This window comes from Stegodyphus dumicola, chromosome 12, assembly GCF_044657685.1.
Source record: "Stegodyphus dumicola isolate Sdum_Otavi_A_Nest chromosome 12, ASM4465768v1".
Classification (NCBI taxonomy): Eukaryota; Metazoa; Arthropoda; class Arachnida; order Araneae; family Eresidae; genus Stegodyphus; species Stegodyphus dumicola.
In genome coordinates, this window is record NC_140779.1 from 60,459,165 (window position 1) to 60,486,642 (window position 27,478).

The 27,478-nt window shown below is 32.2% G+C and overlaps 1 protein-coding gene across 1 annotated transcript in view; it reads right to left on the minus strand.

Annotated features, from left to right (window-relative positions):
* The window catches only part of LOC118203138 (orexin receptor type 2-like), a 363,620-nt gene that overhangs the window by 11,552 nt on the left and 324,590 nt on the right, over window positions 1–27,478 (minus strand). The window contains exon 4 of the mRNA XM_035375394.2: window positions 22,134–22,246. Within this exon, the coding sequence (XP_035231285.1) occupies window positions 22,134–22,246 (113 nt within the window). The remainder of the gene's footprint in view (window positions 1–22,133; window positions 22,247–27,478) is intronic.

Consider the following 27,478-nt stretch of genomic DNA (forward strand, 5'->3'; position numbering starts at 1 on the left):
TTTAATAAATACAAGTTTTTTCAAGTATTTGATACTGACATAAAATCACATTTTGCAGTAAAACACTCAGGAAAAAATATATTCAACTCTTTCACGAGCTTGAGGTAGCAGAACTAACTATACCTATCTTGACAAAAATAGCAAATAATCTTCACTATTTTTGTTTAAGTTTAATACTGTTTTTCGTATTACAGGTTTCCTTCGTCATACGAAAGTAGATCTTTCTTTTGTGACCTTTACTAAGCAAAACTATAAAGAGCTTAATGAAAGGAGTACATAAAATGCAAACTAATACTTGACATATAAATGAAAAATAAAAAGCATTTAAAAAAAACTTCTAAGTCGTATGTAACAAAAATAAATTAGGCAGCTAATAGTGGATTTTTAATTCAAAATTATCAAACAGAAATGCAGGGAATGTAATCTTTCTTACCTGTGTCATTTCTATGCTCTTTAGGTTATGTTTATGTTCTATGCTGTATATGTTTATGTTATGTTATATGCTGTCTTTCTCGGTTTTATACTCTCTTAAAATACGTATTAATATCTGAACGCGGTTCTTGTACGGAAGCCGCATGATTTTATGCTTAGTTACATATGACCGAGAATGTTGGGGTAGGTAAAAACAACTTTTTAAAAAGATTTTAGTTCATTTAAATGGAATCATACAATTTTTAACATTTTACATAGGTATGTTGGCTGATTGAAAAGTTTTAAATAACACTCGGAGTTAGATCCTTCTTTGGACCCTATAATTTTTTCATTCTCAGAGAAGAGCCTTTCGCTTCAAATTCAAAGTCTTTCACTCCTACATATTTTATAGCACTTCGTGAACAGAAATATTAAACAGATTTTGAAACAGATTTGAAGAGAAAAATTAAACCGACTTGGGTGATATTCATTTTAGCACTGTTAGGCTATATGGAAACCATTTTAAATCTTTTCTAACGATCCCAGTTACTGCTGTCAATGCCAGCCACTGAAATGGCGTGCCTCCGAATGTTGGGCTGGATCAAAATTCTTTCTTTCTTGAGAAAACTCGATATTTTTTTAGGGCTCCACAGAATGGGATTTTTGATGACTTATACAATACCGTATTCATTGTCTGTCCATGGGGACAATGTTGACATTCATAACGATGTACTTGGTTTGCCAGAATGTACTCGATCATTTGAGCTTTGTCATCTTTGAATACCTCCACCATTACAGACACCTAAATCTTTTCATCAACTCAGTTTTCCATGAACACCTAACTGCAATCTAATGCAGCGTCATACACCACTATTACCACTTTGTAGCCTTACAGTTTGCCTAACTGTTTTCCTGATTCTTATGAAGTGAAACCAATTGTGTATGCACCATGCCATTCTTGATTTTACTGAAGTTATCCTTATATTAGTGTCATTTTAGGTTTGTGTACACTCCATTTATCGCAATAAATAAGTAATGTTAACCATTTAAAAATGTTAAAATGTAACCATCAAAAATGTTTTATGAAGGAGACAATATTTCTTACGAAGAACAAGTAATGGAAAAGATAGAGAGGAAGAATAATAACTTAAACCTGTAAAGGTAATTATACCTTTTCAACAGAATCTTCAGTGGGATTGTGAAAAGCGGAAACTTGTCATTAAGGATCTAAAAGTAAAAAAAAATTATATTTGGTGAAAGACGAGAAAGTTTGAGGAAAGATAAAAAAATAAAAATGAATGAGCTTGATTTTGTATATCATACTTTCTGAGAACTGGTGATATATTACTACATCTCTTGTAATATCACGAATTTCTTTCACGATGTCTAAAACGAACTAAGTATCCAGAGTTTAAATAAAATCTAGAAGTAACAGTTGGTGACAAAACTTGATATCCTTTGAGACCATCTTATTAACCAACCAATCACCTCTAAAAGATAACAATCTACGAAAAACAAAAACTCATTTTTGCCAGTTTTAAGGAAAGATTTCCCTTACAAAAAATTTTAAGATCTCCTTTTGATATATTTGCTTGCCTATGAGGAAGAGACTGATCCTCGATATAAAAGAAATTTGTCATATTTTGTTCTCTCTATCTTCACGATACCAAGCCTTCTTTTGAGTAAAATGTTTTAAAAAGTTTTGTAAATAATTTGTCACACAGATCCAGCTATCCGGTTGTTTTGTTCATCTATCTAGGTAAATTAGTTTGGTATGTGCCTACCTTAAAATTGTCGTTTTGCTGAAAATTTTCGATTTTTAAAAAAATGTTTTCATTTTATAGGCCACATATTTAAGTTTCAGAAAATGCTTTATTTTTGTTTTTACGATAACTAGAAGCAAAGTTATAGTATAAATAATAAACCGGAAGTGAATTTTCGGATGCCGGAAGTTGGCATTTAAAGGGTCGTACAAATGTAAACAATAAGTTTAAACAGCTATTTTCTAACTATTAAACAATATAAAAAGCTGTAAAAGCAACATATCTTTTTTTCGGTGTCTGAAAGAGTATTGCTTGACAGCATTGTTTTACGCCAAGCAGAGTTTGGCTTTAGTGTAACCCTAAAGTTATTTCGTTTTTGCTTTATTAGTATGAATGATTTCTGACTTGATGTAAGAGCATATGGTTGCTCGCTCTTAGCTAAGTTACATAGGTAACTGTAAGCACATGCGTGTGCTAGTATTCAATAATGTTGTTTTTATTAAAATAAATTTGTTATTGTTAATATTACAGTCCACTTACTGAAGTTAAGTATCATTAAATAAGTTCGAGCTATCTTCGGCAAGAACAGTTTGGTCTCACGTTAGCCGGAGAAGAATATGGCTACTAATATTGTTTCATTGAATCGCCAACGCGGCGTAGTGAAAACGGAACTCGGAGCTTTGATAAAATTCCTTGATGAGTATAAAATGGAGGAGAATAAACTCAACCATGATGTTATTATGAAGACTATATTGGATTCTTTGTTGGAATTAAAATCTCGGGTTAAACAACTCATAGTGGAATACACCAATTTGCCAGAGGAAATTGACTTGAAGGATAATCTAAGCATTACACAAGAATTGGAAGAAAGCATCGAAGAGTTCGAAGTAAGATTTATAATTTTTCTTTCTAATTGTGAAACAAATAATAAAGATAAATTTGAAACCAAAAATGTTTCTAAATCAAATTTTAAACTGCCTGATTTACCTCTTCCTCAATTTTATGGTAAATATGAAGATTTTAAAAATTTTAAAGTGCAATTTATGTCTATGATTGGTAATAATAATAATTTAAATGATACTGAGAAACTGTTTTATTTGAAAGCATCACTTAAAGGTGAAGCAAAAATGTTAGAATCATGTCAGGATACATTTGAGTCGCTATTTTCTGCACTTGAAAGCAGATATGAAAACAAAAGAGCAGTAGTTGATGCCTTTATCAATAATTTGTTGAACTTTATAAAAATAAATGACTCACCTTCTCAGTTGAGATCACTGGTAGATAATGTTAAAAGATGTTTGAGATCTTTAAGTGTATTAGAATTTGATAGAAATAATTTATCTGATGTTTTGATATTAAATATTTTATTGCATAAATTAGTTAGAGAATCTAGAAAAGCATTTGAACTAAACGTAAAATCAAATGAAATTTCCAAACTTGATGAATTTTTAGAATTTCTCGAAGAAAGAATTCGCATTCTTGAAGAAATAAACAAAGTTAGTTTTCCTAAGCAGAGCTATGCTACTAAAGTATTAAATCAATTAAGTCGCTCTAGAAATTCAAAACCCTTGGTAACTAAAACAAACCCTTTTCGAAAGTGTATTATGTGTAAAGAACCACACCCAATTTATCATTGTTCGAAATTTAAGAGTATTTCTGTTTCTGAGCGGTATGATTTTGTTAAAGAATATAAATTATGCATTAAATGCCTTTCTCCATCACACGTATTATCGCAGTGTAAGGCTAAATTTAGCTGTTATGTCTGTAAGAAAGACATACATCATACGCTTTTGCATAAAATTGACGAAAAACAAAATGAATCATCGAAAGAAAATGAATTGACCTTGAACCTTTCGTCAGTGAATGGGAAAGAGGACTGCCCCTCTCCCCCCCACACAACTTTGATGGCAGCTGCAAATAAATCTAAATTTGTGTTAATAAATACAGCGATTGTTTATATTCGCGATGTTTACGATGAACGAATTCCTTTTAGAGCCGTGCTTGATTCAGCTTCGACTTCTAATTTTTGTACTGTAGGTGTTATGAACTCATTAGGAATAAAAAAAGAACGAGCATTTATTCCAGTTAGTGGAATAGGCAACACTACTTTGAATGTTAAATCGCAAATAAAGATGCGTTTATCGAACTTAGAAAAGGAAAATGAATGGGAAATAGAGTTATTAGTTGTTCCCAAAATAACTGACATGACACCATCGAAATCTATTGATATTACGAAATTAAATATTCCGAAAGGAATAAAGTTAGCTGATGATGAATTTTTCAAGGCAAAAAAGGTAGATTTATTATTAGGTGCGGAATTATTTTTGAATTTTTAAAAACAGATAAAATACGTTTAGAAGATAATGAGTTACTTCTTTAAAACAGCTGCTTCGGCTTTTTAGTTTCTGGAAGCATTAGAATTCCAAATGTAAAAAATTATGACTTAAATTATTGTTTTTTGTCAACAGAGATTAATTCGTTAAATAACTTAGTAAAATCAATCTGGGAAGTTGAAGAAGTAAATGAAACTAAATCTACAGTTAATTCTGAATTAAATTATTGCAACGAACGTTTTAAAAACTCATTTTACCGGCATGCGGATGGAAGATATGTGGTTAAAATGCCGTTCAAGCCAGATATTGGTGAAAACATACAATTAGGGGATTCAAAGGAAATCGCTGAAAAAAAGACTGAATCAGTTGTGGAAACGTTTGTCGAGTGATTCTGTAATGAAAGAACTTTATGTTTCATTTTTAAGGGAATATGAATCATTAAATCATATGGAGAGGATGGAAGACTATTCTGAAACTGAAGGAGGATATTTTCTTCCTCATCATGGCGTGCTGAAACCTGATAGTAAAACAACAAAGTTACGCGTTGTGTTCGACGCGAGTGCCAAAACTACTAACGGTTGTTCATTGAACGACATATTATGTAAAGGTGGAATGATTCAAGAGGAACTTTTTCCATCATGATACGGTTTAGAAAGCATATTTATGCATTTACTGCCGATATTGAGAAGATGTTTCGACAAATTGAAATATTGCCATCGCAGACCAAATATCAGAAAATACTTTGGAAGGAAGATGAAGATAAGCCTATAGAAATATACAGACTCAAAACGGTAACTTATGGCACAGCATGCGCTCCATATTTGGCACAAAGGACTCTTCAACAGTTAGCGAAGGATGAAGAAAAGGATTTTCCTGTAGCATCGAAAGTGGTCTTGGAAGATTTCTATGTAGACGACTGTCTTACTGGATCTTCGAATTTGAAGGAATGCATTCAGCTCCAGAAAGATTTGACAGAATTGCTCCATAGAGGAGGAATGATGCTACACAAGTGGTGTACTAGTTTTGATTCTCAGAACTCTGATTTACAGAATTTTTCATTTGATCGTAATAGAAATACAACTGTGAAGACGTTAGGTATGTTGTGGAATAATAAGAAGGATACATTGCAATATAAAGTTACTGTTAATGAAAAGCCTGATGTTACGAAAAGAGATGTTTTATCTCAAATAGCGAGATTATATGATCCTTTAGGCCTACTCGGTCCTATTATTAGCAAGGCAAAGATATTCATGCAAGCACTTTGGTTGCTTAAGCTAGACTGGGCGGAACAGTTACCACCACCTCTTGCCAATGAATGGAATGTGCTTATTAAAACTCTTCAGAGTATAGAAAATATACAAGTACCTCGTTGCATTTTAAAAGAGACCTTTTCAATGCTCATTTTACAGGGATTTGCGGATGCCTCCGAGAAGGCATTTGGGGCAGTGATATATCTTCAAAACATTACAAGCCCTGGTGAATATTGTAGTAAACTTCTTTGTAGCAAATCTCGTGTAGCACCAATCAAGACTATGACTATTCCTGGATTAGAACTATCAGTCTACTCCTGTCCAAACTTATGCAAAAGGTTTTAGAAGCTTTGAAACTCAAAAATGATGACGTTAAGCTCTGGTCAGATTCAAGCATTGCTTTAGCCTTGATCAATACATCACCGCATCTTTTGAAAACCTTTGTGAGTAATAGAGTCTCACAAATTCAACAACTTACTTCTAACTATCAGTGGGGACATGTGTCTTCAGAAATGAACCCAGCCGACATCATTTCCAGAGGATCAGATGCTACAACTCTTGGATCTAACAAGCTGTGGTGGAAAGGTCCTGATTTTTTAAACAAGGACAATTTTCAAGATAAAAATGGACTTAGTGATGAGCTTTATTCTTCAGAACTGAAACCAGTTACGACTTCCTTGTTGACTTTAAAAACTGATTCATTCTTTTATGACTTCCTAAAAATAACTAATGATTTCTTGAAACTAATACGAATTCTTAGTTTACTTTTCAGATTTATCTACAACTGTAGGAACACAAGTGAGAAACGAACAGGTAGTATTAGTATAGATGAAATGGAGCTGTCAAGGAATACACTCCTTAATTATATCCAAGGTAGGTATTTTGCAGAAGAAATTTCTTTGTTGCAGAAAGGTCTACAGATAACATCAAGGAGTAAGTTAAAATATTTTGATCCCTTCTTAGATGAAAAAGGTCTGTTAAGGGTAGGTGGTAGGATAAAGAATTCTAATTTAAGTTATAGTCAAAGACATCCCATTATTTTGCCTGCCAAGAATAAGTTAACTGAACTTATATTTATTTATTTATCACTATTAAATTCTATTAGACAAATTTATTGGCCCATTAATGGCAGGAATATAGCTAGAAAGATAGTCCAAAGCTGCATAATTTGCTTTAATGCAAAACCAATAATTTCTCAACAACTAATGGGAGAATTACCTAAAGAGAAAATTAATATTAACTTTACATTTAATTGTTGTGCTACTGTTTACTGCGGCCCATTTTTGATAAAGTACAAAGGGCAACGCAAGGGTAACTATCATAAGATATATGTTTGTATTTTTGTTTGTATGGTGACAAAAGCAATTCATCTGGAGATTGTCAATGACTTAACCGCAGAAGCATTCATTGCTTGTCTGAAGAGGTTCTTTGCCCGACGAGGTAAACCAAAAAAAATATTTAGTGACAATGCAAAAAACTTTGTTAGTGCAAATACAGAAATAAAAAAAATAATGAGTATTTTTCTAAAGCAGAATGGAACTTTAGCTAATTTTCTAGCCGAGGAAGGTATACAATGGAAGTTTATACCCCCAAGAGCACCAAATTTTAATGGTCTATCTGAAGCAGGAGTAAAATCCTTTAAATTTCATTTTAAACGAACAGTAGGAAATTCAGTATTAACCTACGAAGAATTTTTGACAGTAACAGTTCAAGTAGAGGGAATCTTAAATTCTCGCCCTCTTACACCGTTAACTTCTAATATTGATGATTTAAATGCTTTGACCCCTGGTCATTTCCTTATAGGTCGACCGATCAATTCAATAATTGAACCCAATTTAACACAAGTAGATAATAACAGACTTAGTTTATGGCAAAAAACTACAAAAATGGTACAAAATATATGGAAGAACTGGACTAATAATTACTTGAGCACTTTGATTCAAAGAAATAAATGGATGATTGCTAAACAAAATATTAAAATAGGGGATATGGTAGTGATTAAGGAAGAAAATCTTCCTACCTGCAAATGCTTGTTAGGAAGAATTGTAGATGTGTTTTATGGGAAGGACAACCTTGTGCGAGTTGTCTCTGTCAAAACCAAAAATGGTATTTATAAACGAGCAGTTACTAAAATTGCTGTACTGCCAATTGAGAAATAATGTACGAATTTTTATGTTTATTTGAAGGTTTGAATTGTAATTTATCATATTTGTTCTTTTCACAGTGTAATTACTTGTATTATAATTTGTGCATTAATTTACATTGTGTCATTTTGTATTGTATGAACATTTATTACTTTTTTGAATTTTACTTATTGTATTGAAATTAATATTTCAACGCCGGGCGGGATGTTCGGTGTCTGAAAGAGTATTGCTTGGCAGCATTGTTTTACGCCAAGCAGAGTTTGGCTTTAGTGTAACCCTAAAGTTATTTCGTTTTTGCTTTATTAGTATGAATGATTTCTGACTTGATGTAAGAGCATATGGTTGCTCGCTCTTAGCTAAGTTACATAGGTAACTATAAGCACATGCGTGTGCTAGTATTCAATAATGTTGTTTTGGTTAAAATAAAATTGTTATTGTTAATATTACAGTCCACTTACTGAAGTTAAGTATCATTAAATAAGTTCGAGCTATCTTCGGCAAGAACATCTTTCACTGTTTGACAAGAATTTGCTGATAAAAAGCCTGCATGGGAAGACTCAAAACAATAATGTTTTAATAACATTTTGTGAACTATTTTACCTAAAGAAACTTTTGTCCAACTGAAAACATTGCTTTTAGATGCACATATTGTTGTATTATTATTTAATTCAGGATATTTAGGACTTTTACCTGTTTTCAGGTATCTAGAAATAGAAATTAATCCCATTATGTTTGAAATCTGTATGGGAATAATCAAACAGCCAATTCAGAAATCGAAACGCCAATCTCTACAAGCAACAAAGTTATCCAGAAAAATGCTAAAAGAAAGTCAAAATTAGTTAAGAAAGAAGCAAAAGAGGGTCTAATATACAAATATGGCGAGTTTTAAAGTTCTAAAGTGGCTACAAAACTTTTTGTGCTGTATTAAAATCTTTAAATGCATTTTTTGAGAAACTGTGTTTTTCCTTACTTTTGACTCGATTACGTTAATTTCTCAAAATGTATTTAGGATATTGAAATGAAATTTTGCCAAAATGTTTATTCATCTGTGGCTGTGTTCTGTAGTAAAATGTGACCTCTTTGTATTTATTAATTGATTTTATTGACAATATTTTGAAGAAAAGAGGATTTTCTTTTGTTTTAATTTTGAGTTTTTGTACCAAGTTTGGAATATTTCAAAAAAATTTATTAGTATAACAAATCTTTTACTACAGAACACAGGTAATTATGTTATTTATATACTGTGTAAAGATTATTAAAGTATGTTCATTAGAATCTATTATAGGAGATGTGGCATAAATGAAATTTTTTACTAAAAGTTTACTAAATATTGTCTATATTTAAATTAATGAAAATTTCTGTAAAATCCCATTTAAATTCATAGTTTTATGTACCATCTTACTCAAAAAGATGTGTGTTTAATTGAAATTTTATGTGCTTTAAAAAAAGTGCTTTGTATGTAGGCACATACCTTATTAATTTACGTGAATGTTTTAAAATATTTTTGTTTGTTTAAATTTTCGAAAAGATAAAATACTACATTACGTATATATTTTTTAATCATACTATGTAGAAATATAAATGTAAAAATTTGATATGTATGTTTCGTTAATGTCATTATATTATCTCCATCAAAGTAATATCATAGTTCAAATTTAATTGAATAGCGTTGAATAACCTTATACGTTTTGTTTTACGCAATTTCTACGTTTATTTTAATTAATCAAAAATAAAGACGAGATTACAAGATTAATGTTACATTCTACTTAAACAGAAATGGAATTCTGTTTCATTTTATATGAAATTCACATAGGTTAAGAAACTAATAAAACATTTAAATATTTCGATTTGTCAAATTAAGTGATAAGTTTTACGTTTTATAGAAATACAAGGATATTTATTTAAACACAGTTTTATCTAAGATGGTTTCTCTATTAGTTGGGATGGAATAATATGAGTCTATTAGTTTGGATGGACCATTTTTGGACTCATTTCTAAAGAAACGACTTTCTGAAATTTTGCACAGATATGAGTTTGTAATGGCAGTGCTATATTTCAAGATAATATTTTTAAAATTCGATGTAGAATATTTTGATTTAACTTTGAAAAAAAGTTTTACAAATTTTCGTTTATACAATTATATAACTATTAAACTAATCATCATCGCAGAATTTCAGTCTTTGTAATTTCGGATAAACTGGAAAATAAATTTACAACTAAAGTTGGTTCATATAATATAAAGAATCTATATCGTTTGTTGGTGATATCTCTCAAACCGGCACATCTGCTGTAACGGTAGCATTTCTTAATAATCTTCAAATTTTTAAAAAATGGCAGATATTAAACTCAAAATTATTAGAAATAAGTCCAAATAAGTTGAATGTAATTTTGACATCATCGGATAGATCGAAAGATCTTGGAGGAAAGAAAGCGTCATGTGCTATGCTGATTAAAGAAAATAATTTCCTGCACTTAGATTTCGTACTTTTATATTAATTTTTAATCTTTTTGCTAGATTAAAACATAGAAAATAAAATTTGTATAAAGTTTGTTTTGTTTGCATGGTTTTAGTTAAAGTGTCTGAAAATTTAAAAAAGTAAGTTTTCCTTTAACTTCTAGGGTTTATCCTAAGTTTAAAACAATTAATTTTAAATTAAAGCTCCTTTCCTATCTCTACTAATTTCAGCTTGCAAATTCTTTATCAGAATGTGTTTTTGGAATCGCATTTAATGCAAATGAGAAGAAGTAGTATTTAAGTCGAGGTTATACTGACTTCCATAGAGAAGAAGCAGAGTTTCTGGCTAGAGCGCGTTTGCCTTTTGGCCTCGTCTCTCTAAGCCGTTACTATGCTCGACCGTATTAAGGGCCCTTGAAAGCTTCACTAGCTCATTCGATATTTAGGGGCCAACTACTTAGAACTGTGTTAGCTCCGGCTAAATCTTTTTAGTTAGTCATTAGTTCTTATTTCTTATAATTTTGAGTTTAAGCCCAGGTGGAGGCTTTGTTGTATGTCCTGAGCAAGGGACCAGCTCTTAATCCTTATTTTGAGCAATAAAGGGTAATTATTGAACTTTACGTTTCTGTTACTGAGCTTAAGCGATTATTCGTTTAGCTGTTTACTAGGTTCCTCCCCACTTCGCTATTAGATAAAAGGGAGGAACACTACAAACTATAACTATATCAACATTTCTTGATAATATGCGATCAAAATAGAAGATTGGATGCTTCTAAAAACGTTACACTGGGGGAATTACAGAATTTTAAAGTATAGGACAAATGATCACATACAACTGAAATAAAAGAATGGTTGTTTTTATTTTCTTTAAATTTCTTTTTCAGAATTCGATTTAGAAGCCTTTTATAGTTAAAAGCACTACAAATTTATTTTAATGACACATGACCGAATAAGCATGCTGTGACAATTAATATTTTTAGCGTAGTTAACTGAAATCTTACGAATTAGAAAATTATATATACAGATTGTCTATAATTAAAGAACACTATTTCAAAGCTGCTTACAAGCGAAACCAGTGATCAGAAAATTGTGAAATTTTAAGCGGTCGCAATGAAAGGATGGCAATTTCTCTCAGTGAAAAAAAAAAAAAAAAAAAAAAAAAAAAAAAACAGTTACCAATAGCAAAAACAGAGGGAGTTTTACTTTGGAAAACTTTAGTAGAAATGCACACCTTTGTCGACGTCATGCAGCAGCTGTTACAGTCCTAGAAACATTCGCGGAGACTTTGTTTTCAACGTGCATGTTGTTCACATTGATGATAAGTTTACCAGATCACGCTTTGTTAGTAAAATTGTTCTACCAAAACAGTAATTCCGCAGTAGTTGCTCTCTACGGAAATTTTGGACTTTGAAAGGGATTCTATGAGCTCCAATGAATATTAAAAACCCTCGGGAACAGATAACAAAATTTGAAGAAACAGGATCGTTTTCTGTTCGTCCTGAAAGAGGAAGAAAACCTGTTTCTGCAGGAGCAAAGTACCAGAAGGTTGCGCTTCAGGTCGTAGAGAATCCAGCTTCAAACTTTCAGGCTAGCATCAGTGTCCGGTGCATAGCAGAGGCGTTGGATAAGCCACCTTTAACTGTCCATGAGATCTTGCAGAATATCTTCTGATATTACTCTTCAAACTTCCATTAGTGCAGCGGTTGCTTCCGCATTATTTTGACGCTCCACTCCGGTTTTCACGTCAATTTCTTGCTCGCTTTGAGGTCGATTCAGAATGGCCGTGGAATATCCTCTGGACAGACGAAGTGCATTTTCATTTGGACGGTGTAGTAAATACTGGCAGTTACCGAATTTGAGAATCAGAAAATCCGCTCCCTGTCTTAAAGGTTTCATTGCATTCACCAAAAGAGACGGTATGGTGTGGAGGTTTTGCGTCAGTTTATAGGTCCATGCTTTTTAGAGGAGTTAAGTTCCACAGGTCCACTGACATGCTCGATCACCGGGCAGCGATATACATAGCTGTTAGAAAACGAAATTTTTCCGTCCCTGACCCAGCACGTTAGTGCCTTGCATACATTATCTTTATGGAAGTCGGAGCTCCTTTACATATTACATGGTGTGTTACGAATGTTCTTAAACATCGTTTTACAGAAGAACGTGTCATCAGCCGGCACTTTTTTAATGTGTGGCCTCTCCGATCCCCAACCTCAATCCATGCGATGTTTGGATTTGAGAATATTTGAAACGTCTGGTAAGTCGGGACAATCCAAGAATTTTACCTGACCATAAGCCTTGATTTAAAGCCAGCATTTCACGCCCCTTGCTTAACATTTCCAAGTACACACTTCGGTCAACCGTGGAATATACTATCTTACGATTTCAGATGGTAGCTGGAAACAATGGCCACGAAGTGGAACATGGTTTTTGTAACAAAATTTGTAAAATTGTAGAACTGTTGTAAAGGTGCGCCTAAATGTATAATTTATTAATATAATGACCTCTGGTGACGCTATTTGTAACTAATTTTTTGTTGAAATATATTCTCATCCCCTTCATTAAATCCGCTACAAAATTTCACAATTTTCTGATCAATGGTTTCGCTTGGAAAGGGATTTTTAATTATAGACACCCTGTATGTATATTTATCTTATTTTAATAGCATAATTTTACTGAAATAAAATATGATAGAGGGAAAAATAAAATTCTCTTGCTTTCGTTACAGTAAATAATATTTTAGGTAGCCGAGAAAAGAAAGTTTTAATTATCCAAGTTTATGTAACATCCGGATAGTCTCTGATATTTAATTTTATTGTAGTTTTTACTTTTTAGGGCAATCATTTTATTTCAATTTTAAATTAACAACGTTTGTTTTAGCCAGTTTGCTTAACATTAAAAGCGTAAATACTGTTCATATTAGGCCCAAACAAATTGGAAAGAATAAGGGTATCTGGAAGAAACACATACACAAAACAAAGTAATATTTTTCGAACCGACAATGCTAAAGAATCCCAGGCATTAGAATCTTTTATTCATCAAAGCTACTGCACGAAGAAAAGGAATCTTATATCATATAATCTCCATTTCGCATGAATCTGAAGCTTAACAACGTTTTTTAGGGAACGAATTTTTTAGGGAAAATTCCGCTTTGTAAACCCAGCAAACCTAAAAACGTTTTTTTCAATATGGGCCATCTAAAATTGTCATTCATCAGTAATTTACTCCTAGGATTATTTAGTTCTTTTTTATTTTAAAAATAATGGTTCTATGTATTTAAATGGAACGTCTTTCTTTACTTTAAGAATGCAAGGAATTTCAGTTTTACTTTCAGTGATAAAGGTGATTATTTCGTAACATTTTTAAATGATCCAACTTCTTTAATACATAATACTAAATTTAATTATCTTAAGGTTTTGATGGCGTTTCAGTATGTTTTGCTTAGAAAAATGAATTTTCGTGACTGAAAAGTCAACGATAGGATACAGATGTTGAAAATTCTCTTAAAGTACCATTCTGATTACAGTGTTATTACATGTACGTACGTGGCAGCGTTTGCGTTTTGCAAGAGGAAATATAATTAATGGCAAAGGAATAAATAAATTTCGTTTTATTTTGTTATTTATCTAATCTCTTGCAACTATACTATAATAAAGAAACATTTTTTCGCATATGTTTGCATATGTTTATACGCAGAATTGAACCTTTGGCTTAGCGATTAATAATTTTTATAAAATACATACGATTTGGACTTCCATCATAATCATAACGTATGGAAGAAACGCTTATAATAATTCTGAACAGAAAATGCCTTGCTGAAAGGAATCGACAGTCGATTCTTTATTGAGAGAGAGCATGTTCTTAAACGTCTTGAACTCAAGGCTTTTTTTTTATGGACCATATATTTGCATTGTGATTTCCACCGTAGAAGAGCTTTTCGTAAAATTTCCAGGGATATTAATTTCATTTCCTTTTCCGCTACTTTCCAGAGTCTACATATCGTGATGGTTTGCGCTTAGAAAGAGCCCATAATCACAATATAGGTGAAACTCCAGGGGAATGCGCAGGAATACGTTGAAAAGGTACATAAGAAATACCTGTATCAATCTTCATGTTTCCAAGGAAAGCCGTAGTACTTTTCTAAGCATGACTTGTTTCACTGTCTTGATGAAGTTTCACGCTTTGAAAATCACTGGGATAAAGAAACAGAATGTCTTCTGTAAATACTAGACGTAAAACTTTCTCTTGATAGTACGTTGAGTTGATTTGAACATTTTTTCCCACACTCCTTAATTGCAGTTCCCTACGGTTAGAGAGTCTTGAGAGAATCATAAACTACTTTCTGAAAATTTCCTTGCATTCATAAGCGAGGTTTGTGAAACTTTTTCTCTTCGTTTTCGGTAACAATACACTTTTTGTAGCAGTCATTTAGGTAAATTCATGCTTCATGAAGGGTCACAATATATTTCCTTCCATCGCCTGCTAAATAATTTTCATGCATGATTCTACAAATTGCGCTGAGCAACATGTCTCGGCAAAAGCTAGTGAATATAACGTATTTCTTAGGGTTTTTTAAGTTGTAAATCTTGGTTTACTTTTTTTTATTCATTTATTGCTGATACAAACATATTTAAAGACTTTGATTTATACATCTGCAGATTTTCTCTTGTTACCAACGATTTAACTGTAGAAACATTAGAAATGTTATGCACATTTTTCGGGTATTCGTTTGGAGTCTTCTTTCCATGTAGAAGTTATTATTGACGTTTTCCCATCAAACATGTCGCTTATTTTGCAGTTATAAATTTGAATACCATGCATTTCACAACGTTTTTGAATTATGGAATAGGAATATCTCTTTTTGAAAAACCCAAAAATCCACAGCTTGTTTATGTGACATTTTGGAAAAAGAATTAATGTAAAAGTAACAGACGATATTTCTCATTTTAAATAATAAGCTGTTGTCAGAAATTTGTGTTGTGTTCTTAAATATTTGCTTTTTAAAATTCTTTACTGAAATAATTCTAAAAATGTGTAAACGCTCTCTGTTTTACAATAGGTTGCATGTTAGGAGTTTAATGAGATCTCCTTAAAAACTAGGGCAAATATGTAGAGAAGCATTTCAGATTTTTATTGAGATGATTGTAAAATGCAAAGAATTAAGCTTCGAGCAGTAGCTTAGATAAGAGTCTCGATTTAGCTGACTCATAGCTGCTCATAGATTCTTATTTATAAGTTTACTCAAGGTTAGGGTATGCACTTCATTCAGGTCAGTTTCGAAAAACATTTTCACTAGGGCTTTATAAGAAGTGTTTTCGGAAAATTTCCAAATGTTACCAAGATGGCGAAAAATAGCCAATATTTGATATATTTTGAATAATTTGGTTTGGCGACAAAAATTAATCTTTATCGCCAGGTAAGTGGTTTTTTGCTTGTATATTCGGTACTGCTTAAATTATCCTTGAATTCACGTATCAGTGAGCCAAAAATTAGAATATACACAAACCTAATACATGAAGCAAGCCACAAATTCAAAATTAGATAAAATACTCAATAAGTTAACATACAATGACTTTGTTGTTACGACTAATTCTTCTGATTTATATCAGGTCCACGATTCATCTATGATGGTCAAGAGGTAAAGTCTTGGAAACTTCATGAGTGATATTTACATAGCCTCATTCTAGGTTTGATCGAGAATACGACAGGGAATGGAATCTGAGTATTTTTTTTTCCTTTGAGAACATACAGACTCCCCGTGCACCACACATGTACAACACGGGGCTTACAGAAGTAAGTTAACTAGAACATTAAAGGTTACATGTATAAATAAACATTAAGAATTACATGCATAAATAAAGCGAACAAAAGCAGAGAACAGCAGTCTGGACTTCACGAAAACAGATAAGTTCACTGGCCAAGTCACTCCGAACATTTTCAAATCGTTCTGTAAGCATAATCTAGGGGCATCAAATGTAGGGCACGAGAAAATCAAATGTTCCACATCCTGAGGAACTCTTTTTGAACATTCACATAAATTGTTTGATCGTAGATTAAAACGAAACAGATAACTTGCAAATTTACCGTGACCAGATAAAAACTGAGACACTTTAAAATTTAACGAGAGGAAAGACTCGGAATTCAGTCTATGGTAAATAGAAGGAAGGAACATTTTGGTGACTTCCGCATTACAAGATGAAATGTATTCCTCATTCCACATAGCTAAAAGCTTTTTATAATGAAAGGACTTCCAATAACTCTTTGGAATGCTAATGTTGATATCAATTGGTAAATTTAAGGCATCTTTAGCTAAGAAATCAGCTCTTTCATTTCCGTAGAAACCATGATGAGCACGCACATAAGCAAAGCAGATATCAATACCTCTAATTCTAAGTGAACTGACAGTTACTAGGGTTTCGATAACTAATTTATCGCAGCTGGTAATACTGTTCAAAAGTTGAAGAGAAGAAAGAGAATCAGAACAAATAAGGTACTTTGAGGATGTTCTCCCATGATCCTGGATCCATTTGACGGCAAGATAAATGCACAGAAGTTCTGCTTGAAAAACTGTACATTCATTCCGTATACGGTGTCTAAGAAAACAAATCTCGGAATGGCCTTCAAAAAGAACAAATGCAAGGCCAACCTTGTTGTTCATCTTGCTGCCATCTGTAAAGAAAACCATATGAAAATTTATTTCAGCAGTCTCTTTATAATCGCAGAAATTTATGGGTTCTAAAGAAGCGGGATGAGGAAGATCAGTGAAGGCGACAATTCCATTAATACAGTCTTCCGAAGCATGAGTTGCCAATGACTCAAAAATATTATTCTTATATGCAATTTCAAAATCAATAGGCGGAACTCCTGCAAGAACAAAAGTAGCCTCATAGCTTAAGGTTCTATAACCATTAATAATATGAAGAAGAATTCTCCGTTGAAAATCTGAGTATTTGGTACCCTCTTATTTTACCCTTAGCTCTTAAACTGATTTCCGATTTTTATATACCTGCATACTACAAAGACACGATACATTTACAAATGCCAACAGTGCAGCCACTTCAGCCGATTGCCATACCGAGCAGATCTTCACAAAATTCACTAGATATAAATAAATGAAACCAAATTATAAAGGAGGAAGTACAAATATTTATACTTGAATTTTCAATTATATGGGAGATAAATGATAGATTTTTCGCCCCTGTATTAGAAACGGCTTTCTGTTTTGAAGAGGCGAGATGTAGAAGTTAAAACATAAACTACTTTTATTGATGTTAGCAATACAGAGCGAATAAAATAACAAGCGCATAACTGGAAAGCAAAGTTGATGAAAGAAATGGTAGATGAAAGAATAAAGTGCCGATCGAATGATAGCATTATTACGCAACATTTATACTTGAGAATATAATGGTAATAATTCTTTTTAATTCTAGTTTTGGCTTTTTTCGCAGGAATATTATTACGCTTTTATTATTATGCATATTTATTCTTTGACAGATGTAGTCAACTAATATTACCTTAGATAAAAAACAATCCAAATGAAGTAATAACAAACATTCCCTTTACCTTTTGGGGAAAAACTCTAGAGAATATTTACCTAATCAATTTGTCAGACGATTCTGCAATTCGAAACACTTTTCTGATCAGAGCAAAAACTAAGAAAAAAAAAAAAAAAAAAAAAAAAAAAAAAAAAAAACACCGAGTTCGATGTTATTTTAAGCACTCATAGATGAAAGGTTTCTCATTACTTTCTCTTGTTTATTCACGAAATAATGAAACCTGCTAGTTTTTCGTGTGTTATTTTTTTATCAGAATTATATGATGTCCATATTCAATGCCCAGACGTTGATTGATTTTAATCACAGTATGGAAATCCTTGATTTATATTAAAAAAGGTGTTGAATTATTTATTGGATTTTGCGATTCATCATTGCTGCTGCTGAGGGTTATACTTCATCCTTTGATATGGCGCAAACTTAAGGAAAGAGTGTTAAAACAGGAGCATAAATATTTACTAAGCAAATTATAACTCTAATAAATCTTTATTGGAATTAGCATCTTCGCATAGGCAATGAAGTGTGTAAACATCTACATCTGTGCCTAACTGAACCTGTTATGTCCTATTTCAGACTTTCCAAGATCAACAATGCTTTCAAATCTTTTAACTCAACCTCTCTAAACAGGGTTGACAAATTGGATTTTCTATGAGTTCTCATCTCAAACTTTCTTTTTGTAGTGAAAAACGTAATATATTTTGATCTGTTTATAACTGCGTAATTCTGCCTTTAAACATCTGGAAGAAAATGAAAGTTATTAATAGTTTTTGTAGCAATTCACGCCTCTAGTGCTTCGCAAATGCGAAGACTAAAAGGACATTCTAAGAACAGTGGTTCTAGTATATAGGAGAGACTCGGCGCGTGATGAATGCGAATAATAATCGGAATAACCAAAAGCCATCATTCATGATGTACTGTACTGTTGTACACCAAATATAACAGTTAACAAGCGATATTTCGCAAAGTTAAGGTTGGAAGAAAATTGCAGAAGGTCCGTAACGGTTGCTTAGTATAGTATAATCTGGATTGATGAAGCTTACTTTTTCATTGCATAGTACAGTTAATATCTATCTATAATTACATAATATGGACAAAGCAGAATACAACACTATTAAGCCACTGCATTCACAACGTATTTCTGTTTGCTGTGGCTTCATGCTCCGTTGTTACTCTGCGGATATTTTTCTTTGAACGATCTTATGCAAATGCTGGCCGAAAGACGGGCTGAGACTATCGGAACACTATTTACAAATGATACACGAAGAAAGTGATATCGCGTTTATTGGAACCAGAGCCAGATTTTGACTTGATAAGGCTATTTGAGCCTAAGCTATTTGAGATATGGGGCCCTTTATAAGTCTGTTATAATATATTTTAATACTATTTATACTATATTTTAATATTTTTTGAGGGCCCCCAATAATGTGCGGGCCCTAAGCTATAGCTTGTGTAGTTTATATGTAAATCCAGCACTGATTGGAGCATAATTACTTTCACACAGTAACATGCATGAAAGATGGATTACCTCCTCACCGATATGAGCATCTCTAGCATATTTGTTGAATATTTTGGTTACAAGCATATTTGACGAAAAACGACTAATTAGTACTACTGTACGAAATAATGCTCTTCTCCTTCTTGCAAACAAGCTACGAAATAATTATATTATTTAAATTATTAAAGAATCGGTTTAGCGGTTAGTGTTCCTGGATGCTGTATGTTCGTCGGGCTCGGCTTTGAATCCCGGCAAAAGCATGGATATATTTGTATTTGTATAGAGTCTGTGCGATAAGGGCTACTAAAATACAGTCAAAAAATGATCTGATGGTAGAGGAAGAGCGATGAGAGTCACCAGAGTCATTTTTGTCACCAGAGTGATTTTTGTTAAAACTGGAACGGAAAGTCGTGCTGTCACTTTGGTGTTCAAGATACATGCTAATGATAGACGCAATTATTTTTTTCCTTGCCAACATAAAATTTGTAAACCTCTTCTGATTAGATCAGACAAGTTAGATAAGCCATAACAATAAATAATTAAAAAGATCTTAAAAGAAATTCCTTTTCAGAATTAATTTATGTCAAATTAATTACGAAAGATTTTAATTTCCTATATATTTTTGAAATACGCAAAGAATAACTAAATGAAAATCAACAAACAGTTTGCCAAGTAAACAGTACTCGAAATCTACATTATGTCAAGGTTATTTTTTATTTCCAAATGAATACGTTATTTAATTACTAATTATTTATATAAATTATTTTCATCTGCAATATGAATCCAAGTTTCCTTGCCCCTCCTTGGATAGCTATGAGTCTTGTACTGAGAGTGAGTTACATAAAAGCCTAAGAAAACACATGTGAGAGAAAAATTTGCTAATGCGCACAATACTTACTGAGAGTATAAGATTTAAAGAGAATTAAGAAAATGGAGCAAATATTGTTCATGTTAGTCTATCAGAAATCAAGGGTTACATGTTATTTGTGCCCCTTTGTGTGAATAGGTTTGCTATTTTTCTTTCAAAAGCAATGACAGTGATTATATAGATTGATTCACAACGCATGATTTGATTTGGTTTATCGAGATTTTGGCAAAGAACATTAGGGCTATTTGCTTAGGGAAAGGGATGTCTACGTGGAGGATTTTCTAAGGAAAATTGGCTCGTATGTATGTTACACATGAAGAAAACCACAAAAACACCCATGCGACCGTCTGGGGGTTTCAATCGAAGCCAGGTCAAAACTGCTAGTGTTCAGCGACTTTACAGCTCAGCCGCTGGCGGGTCATAATGTATGTGACTAAATTTAAAGTGCTATTATTCTTTATTTTTTATTAAAATAAATACTTTTACTTGGGGATGTCGATATGGCTACTGCGACTAATTTTTATTATTCAGGTTACAAATGTTCTTTAAAGGATTCTGAGGGGTAGTTTTTCATCTCCGTTTTTATAAAGAAAGCTCTTTTATAGAAAGATTTGAAGATAGCCTAAGATTTAAATTTACATGTTGATATGTTTATGGAGTTTTGCATACAAATAAAAATCACAAAGGGGCAGTATTAGCTAAATGACCCAGTTTATAATGCGTAATAAAGGGGGCGACCAGTTTTTAAGGAAGCAATGATGTTTCGGGATCTTGGAGAAATGTATAGATTCTGCTTGGTAAAATCTGTGCTGGCCGAGCCTTATTAGATAGCACAACTTGTTGAGTTTTTCTTTAAGCTTGGGAAAAAAAGATTTAGTCGGTACTTTGGAAGTATGTACAGTCATGTGATGACCTTATAGATGAACATTTTTGTAGCCCTTTCTAACTGAATCTTGGTATGATTTTTGAATGCTGCGTATTTTGCCTTCCGGTATTTCGTAGTATATATCGTTTTTCATCAAATTTGATCCAACTCTCACCGAAGTATCAAAGTATCATGTGAGTTCCAAAGGCTCTCGCTATTAGCTGATATTCAATAGGTTTTGGAATCATTCTACAGTGTCTTCTGTTTTTATATGGGGAAAGTCAATAAATAGCTGATATGCTAACCAAGCGAACTGTGAGCTAGACTGGATTTTGTTTGTGAGAGTGCCCGTAAACAAAAGCCTTCATACGTAAAACTTACGGCAACTGACCATTTCATGGATTTAAAAAAAGAAAAAAAAGTTATGAGGAATTTTAGGATTACACCTCATGAGTGTTTATGACGTACAAGCAATTATTCAGTTGACATAACCTAAAATAAAAATATAGTATTTGGTTTCACTTCGAACTAAGATTGCGTACTGACATATGATTATTCAAGCACAGTAATTGTAAACGATTCGGGCTTAAAGAAGAAAACCAATTAACTCCTTTCTTCTGCTCTTCATGTTAACCCAAATACTCTTATTTGCATTTCATTGTGATGAGTTTATTAACAATTCCAGAGTATTTCAAAAACAATAAATATCTTGCTTTCATTTGAATCAGAACGGCACTTTCTAACCTGATCTGGACATTAGTTGCTTTAAAATGTAATTTTCAAATTAATTGTATTTGCAAGTAAAAAAGTATAAAAGTTATGTCCAGTTTATTGTACAGGTGTTGCAAGCGTTTATATCCAGCTTGTTTTTTTAACTGTTTTTCTCGATTGTAAATAAATAGTATTACTGATTTATTAAATAGCTGCACTTATATATTTTGTAAAATATTGTATATATTGGATAACATCTTTTAGAAAGTAATATAGATAACTACCTACCATTCATGAAGTTGTAAATAATTGGATTGACAGCACTGTTGGCATAACACAACCAGTGAGATATCAAAGACGCTACTGTTGTAAGTTGAGTCTGCGGTAAACCAGTTGTATATCTGAAACATGAACATGGTTTTGGTGCATAATACTGATCCATACATTTAACATGCAATTTTAAATTAAATGTTTCCAGCTTTTCACAATCAAATATTTTTAGACTTACAATTTAGTACAAGAAATTTAGTTTTGTGCAACAAAATACTATATTATCTATATAAGTAATAAAACTGCTCCATTGTTGTGATAAAACTGCGTTATTATAGAAAAACGATGAATTGGTGAGACTTTAAACAGATTGGCTTCGGAAAGGACTGCATCATAACTTGAAGACTTTCCTGCGTAGTAAAAAAAGGTGACACTCGAAGAACACACATAACCGTAAATATGTAATATGTTTACGTATGTAAAATTCGTATTGAAAGGTCAATTACATCGCAACTCGTTCTTCTTTTCGCTCTTTCCTTCTGCTTCCAGACGCTAGTGTCGCCTTGCCGTTATTTTTACCTTCCTAATTTTCTTTCTTTAAGAAGATGTAATCTGTACAAAACTGGAAGGTGGAATGCGCACCAAAAGTGATAATCTTCATTATCCGAAAATAAAATTACGTGTGGAATTTACCGTTATATGTGTTCTTCGAGTGTCACCTTTCTAACTGCGCAGCAAAGTCTTCAAATTATGATGCAGTCCTCTCCGACGCCAGTCTGTTGCAACTCTCAGCAAGTCATCTTACTTCCATAATAATGCAGTTTTATCACAATAATGGAGCAGTTTTATTACACATATATAAATTTAGTACTACTAATACCTTTCCATATCTTGCCCTGTAATTTGAATGTACTCATATATTATATAAAAACACAAAAATTGTTATATTAATATTAACTCTTTATTTGGCATAGTCAAATATTAAGGAAAAGCCTTAGACAGTATGTTCAGACTCAGAAAACTATACTATTTATTTCACAAGGAAAAACGTTCTCATATTGCTTTCTTTTTGTTATTTCCACAGACACAAGTATTTTCAGTGCTATACTTAGAATTTTTTAAAAATCATAGACATTATATAACTCTTAACTAAAGATTGAATTTTATACCTATGGAAGATAATATTTTATAAATTGCGTTTTCAATGTGAAAACAAATTTTATATATTGTGTAAGATGAAAAAATTTATAACTTTATCTCATTTTAATATTTATTCTGCATCTTAAATTCATAAATTTTGCATAAAACGAAGGTTCACGTCGGAATATATTAAGAGAAATATCTACTGAAGATTGAGTATTCAGCAATATATTCAATAATAAATTTTAAAAATCGTTTTAAAAAAAGTATTTTTAATTCATCACGCTAAAAAAATAACTAGCCTTAAATTTAAAGTTGTTTTATTAGCTTATAAAATTTAGCCCTAATTCATCTAGAAAAATGCTCCATTTTTAATGAAATAGAAATTAAAAGTTAAAAACTTTTCTCTTGATTAAATAGAGCTTATAAAATTCAAGCTGTATTTAATCAAGTATGTTTTCCTATTTGTGGTATAAATATAAAATTGTAAATTTTTTTAAAGAGATAATGAATATGAAAAATTTTGTAAAGCATAATTACAGTAAAACGTTTTACGAAAAAAATTTTATTAAAATATTTTAATTGTCTCTCAAACTTCAACGATGTTTTGTTGCAATGTGCTCATTTAAAATCTTAAATAATTTTTTAATGTTTATTTCTGATTGAACAAAAACTTGGTTTCCTAACTCGAAATTTTTTATATGCTTTGATATAATATACTTTACTAGCGAATAAATAAAATAATTAACGTTTTGTATATTTGCTTTTGGGACTCTTATAAATTCAAATCTATATCTTGACAACTGTAGAACTTTTTTTATTAATTTTTTTGCACAAAAGCTCTTATCTAAATGTTCTCATTCTAATTTATTTAGAGATTTCTTTTATTTTATAACTTTGTAGAGACATTAGGATTTTTTCGAAGCCAGAGAGATGAAAAATGAGCAATCGCCTTCGCCGGGAGTCGAACCACGGACCTCTGAAATACCAGCCCAGTGAGCAGAACCACTACACCACGAAGGTACGCCAGGAAAGAGGGAGAAATATCTTATATACTCCACCCTTTAAACGGTGACTGGGGTTATTTGGGGAGCCAGTCGCCAAATCCTGGGTGAGGAGAATCATCATCCAACACCCTTTTAGGTCGGGAGCCGCTGTAGAAACATTAAAATAATTGGAAAAGCCGGAGATGAAAAATGAGCAATCGCCTTCGTCGTGAATCGAACCGCTGACCTCTGGAATACCGGCTAAGCGTGCAGAACCACTACACCACGAAGGTACGCTAGAAAGGCGGAAGAAATACCTTATAATTCTCTCTTGCGTACTGGATCATACAGCGAATTTTTAAAGCAGAATTCATTAAGAATTTTTTGACATTATAATTCATTCTTCTATAAGCCAGATTAAAAATAGAAAAGGTTATAGTTCTTGAAAAGAAAAGGAAATCTTATGTTAACAATATGTAAGTTAGTAAAAATGGACTAAAACGGCGGGAGAGGAAACTTAGGAAAAATTTAATAGAGTTCTTGTGAAATTTCTTTTTATTAGCAGAAATGAAAGATTCTAGAATGAAAAAATCATTACTAAATTATTCAACAATTTGAATTTCATGTTTAAGGAATTCAAGAAGAAAAAAATGTTCTTAGTGATTAGCAATAACATTAAAAGTTTGATACATAACAAAAACTATTTATAAAATAAACCCTTTTGATAACAGAATATTGTTTGGCTTAACAGCCGCAAAAGCGTTATAAAGACATAGTTTGATTTGAAAACTAACGACTCATCACGGATTTAAATTACGAGAAAATTAAAAAAAAAATTTTATCTGTTGGTAATAAAAAAGTGAAGTACAATGTTTTTGAAATTTAAAGAGAGAGACAATGAAATTATTTCCTCTTGTTATCTATCTCTACGTTACGATTTATGGAATGATATTTAATACAGATTTTAGATGTACAGACGATTTTTTTATCGAATGTCATAGTGATATAAAATGTAACGAAGAAATTTGTCAAAAAAATCTCTTGTACGAAAAATAATGAAAACTGATGGCTCTTTTGATGTATTTACTGGTAATCAAGAATTTTTACTTATAATATTAAATATTTTTCAGTCTAGGAAAAAGTAGAGGGTGACTGACAGAGAAACCTTTACCAGTGAAGTGTGTAAGTCCTTACTATTTTCTGAAATGAACGCATATCCGAGTTATCTTTCTCATTTTCCAGTTAAAGTTTTGCATGTGCGGAAGTTACTTCAAAACGTTATATGTGATAAAGATGATTGGCCTTGCCATAATTCTTAAGGAAATTTACGATTTGCAACGTGAATTACATTCTGATAAGCCAGGTAAAGCTAGACTGAAGTAAATGGAATCCGACTTCATTGAACTGATAGAAGCAGATAATTTTCCCATTGACACGATAAGGGATCCCGCTGCAATCAACCAATCTGAAAATAGAATTAAGGATCTCCCAAACTGGAGAAAAAGAAAGCACAGAAGCTTGCCGAAGTGACTGTTTCAACGCAAGATGCCTCTGAGGCCACTTCGACCAAGATAAATTATGGTCAGGACTAGATTTTTCCCTAGAAAACAGCCATTCCGACTCCTTGTTGCTGAAACCAGTTGCTGAAACTGAGGGTGAAAAAATGGATTACCAAGATGAGAAACGTAGCAATGATGACAAATGCATAGACGACACCTTGGGCGCCATAACAAATCACGATAATGAGAAGACCACGATAGTTTGTCCAAGACCATAGAAAGACCAAAGAAGTTTATTATTCCGAAACGGAATGAATGACTATACTGGTACGCTGACGAAAGATAAGATTCCTCTTTTCTTTGGATAAACTACTGAACGTGCAAAAGCACTTGGACTTTTGATGAAAAATGATATTCAGTTCAGCACCTTCAAAACTGGAACTCAAACTCCATTAAAAGTGGTTATACGTAGTTTAACCACCGACATCAGTTCTGATGATACTAAGACGCAACTCTGCATTGCAGATTTTTCTGTGGTTAAAATAAGAGAAGAAATTCCCTAGGAATTCGCATGGACTTGTTATGATGCTTCGTGTATTGTTTGCCTTGGTAAAAAGACTGACGCAGGAAAAAATATCTAAAAAGTTAATATTATTTTGAATCTCAAAGTTTCTATTAGAAGACATAGATTGAATAAACGCATCAAGATATGTTTTTGCTCTCAGAGGTTTGGACATGGCCAAATCTACTGTAACAACACTCCAAGGTGCTTGAAATGTAGTCAGGGTAATATCCAGCAGAGAAGTTCAAACTGATTGTGGAAATGTTACAAGATGCAGAAATATAATTTTCTGATCTTACTTGTAAGATGAATTTGAGAAGTTTCAATCGATGCGATAGATGGCGCCACTTATCTGTCTATACTTTTCTACATTCTCAGGACGATTTTCAATTTTCTTTTTAGGTCTATGATGTTTTCTACGGTTCCCCTTTCTTTCAACTTATGTGCCCTTCTCACTTGGAGCACCACCATTCAGGTTAATTTCACGCGCCCTTATGGGTGCTAAGCCAGAAAACGTTCTGAAAGGAGCACGATATTCGCGGCATTACGGCAAACTTGGGAAAAAGGAAAAATTATATGAGTATTCAAGTTTCATTATTATAGTTCAAAATTTGTGGAATGAAATGAACTCACTATTTATTTAAATTGATTTTACTCAATGCTAAAATCATTAAAAAGATAGTAAAAAAAACTTGAGTTTGAGGTAAAAAACTTGAGCTTATCACGTATACCTTTAAAAAACTGGATCGCAGCTCTGTTTCTAGTTCCAATTGCTGTTTTTGGAAGCTTATGGCTATCGCAAGGACGAAATCACAAATAATACTTAATGCGTCAGCTAATTTTCCTTTTAATATGATTAAATGCATATTCTTTTATAAATATATATGTTAAGAATTTTATGGCTGAACAACTGTATTTGTCTATTAATAATAGTATCCTGTTTAATTATTATTCTTGCTTTCTAGGTTTCCTGCTTCCTAAAACAACAGAACTTATAACCTACATTAGTCCTATTCTTTAGAAAATGTTCCGTTTTTCCCTCTTTGAACTTTCATCGAAGATTGGATTTCTTAGAGAGAAAAAATATATATATCTCGAAACAAGTTTCTTTCATGAACTATTGAAAAGACGACATTAATTTTACTTACAAAGTTTTGTATTTTTAAAAATTTTGTG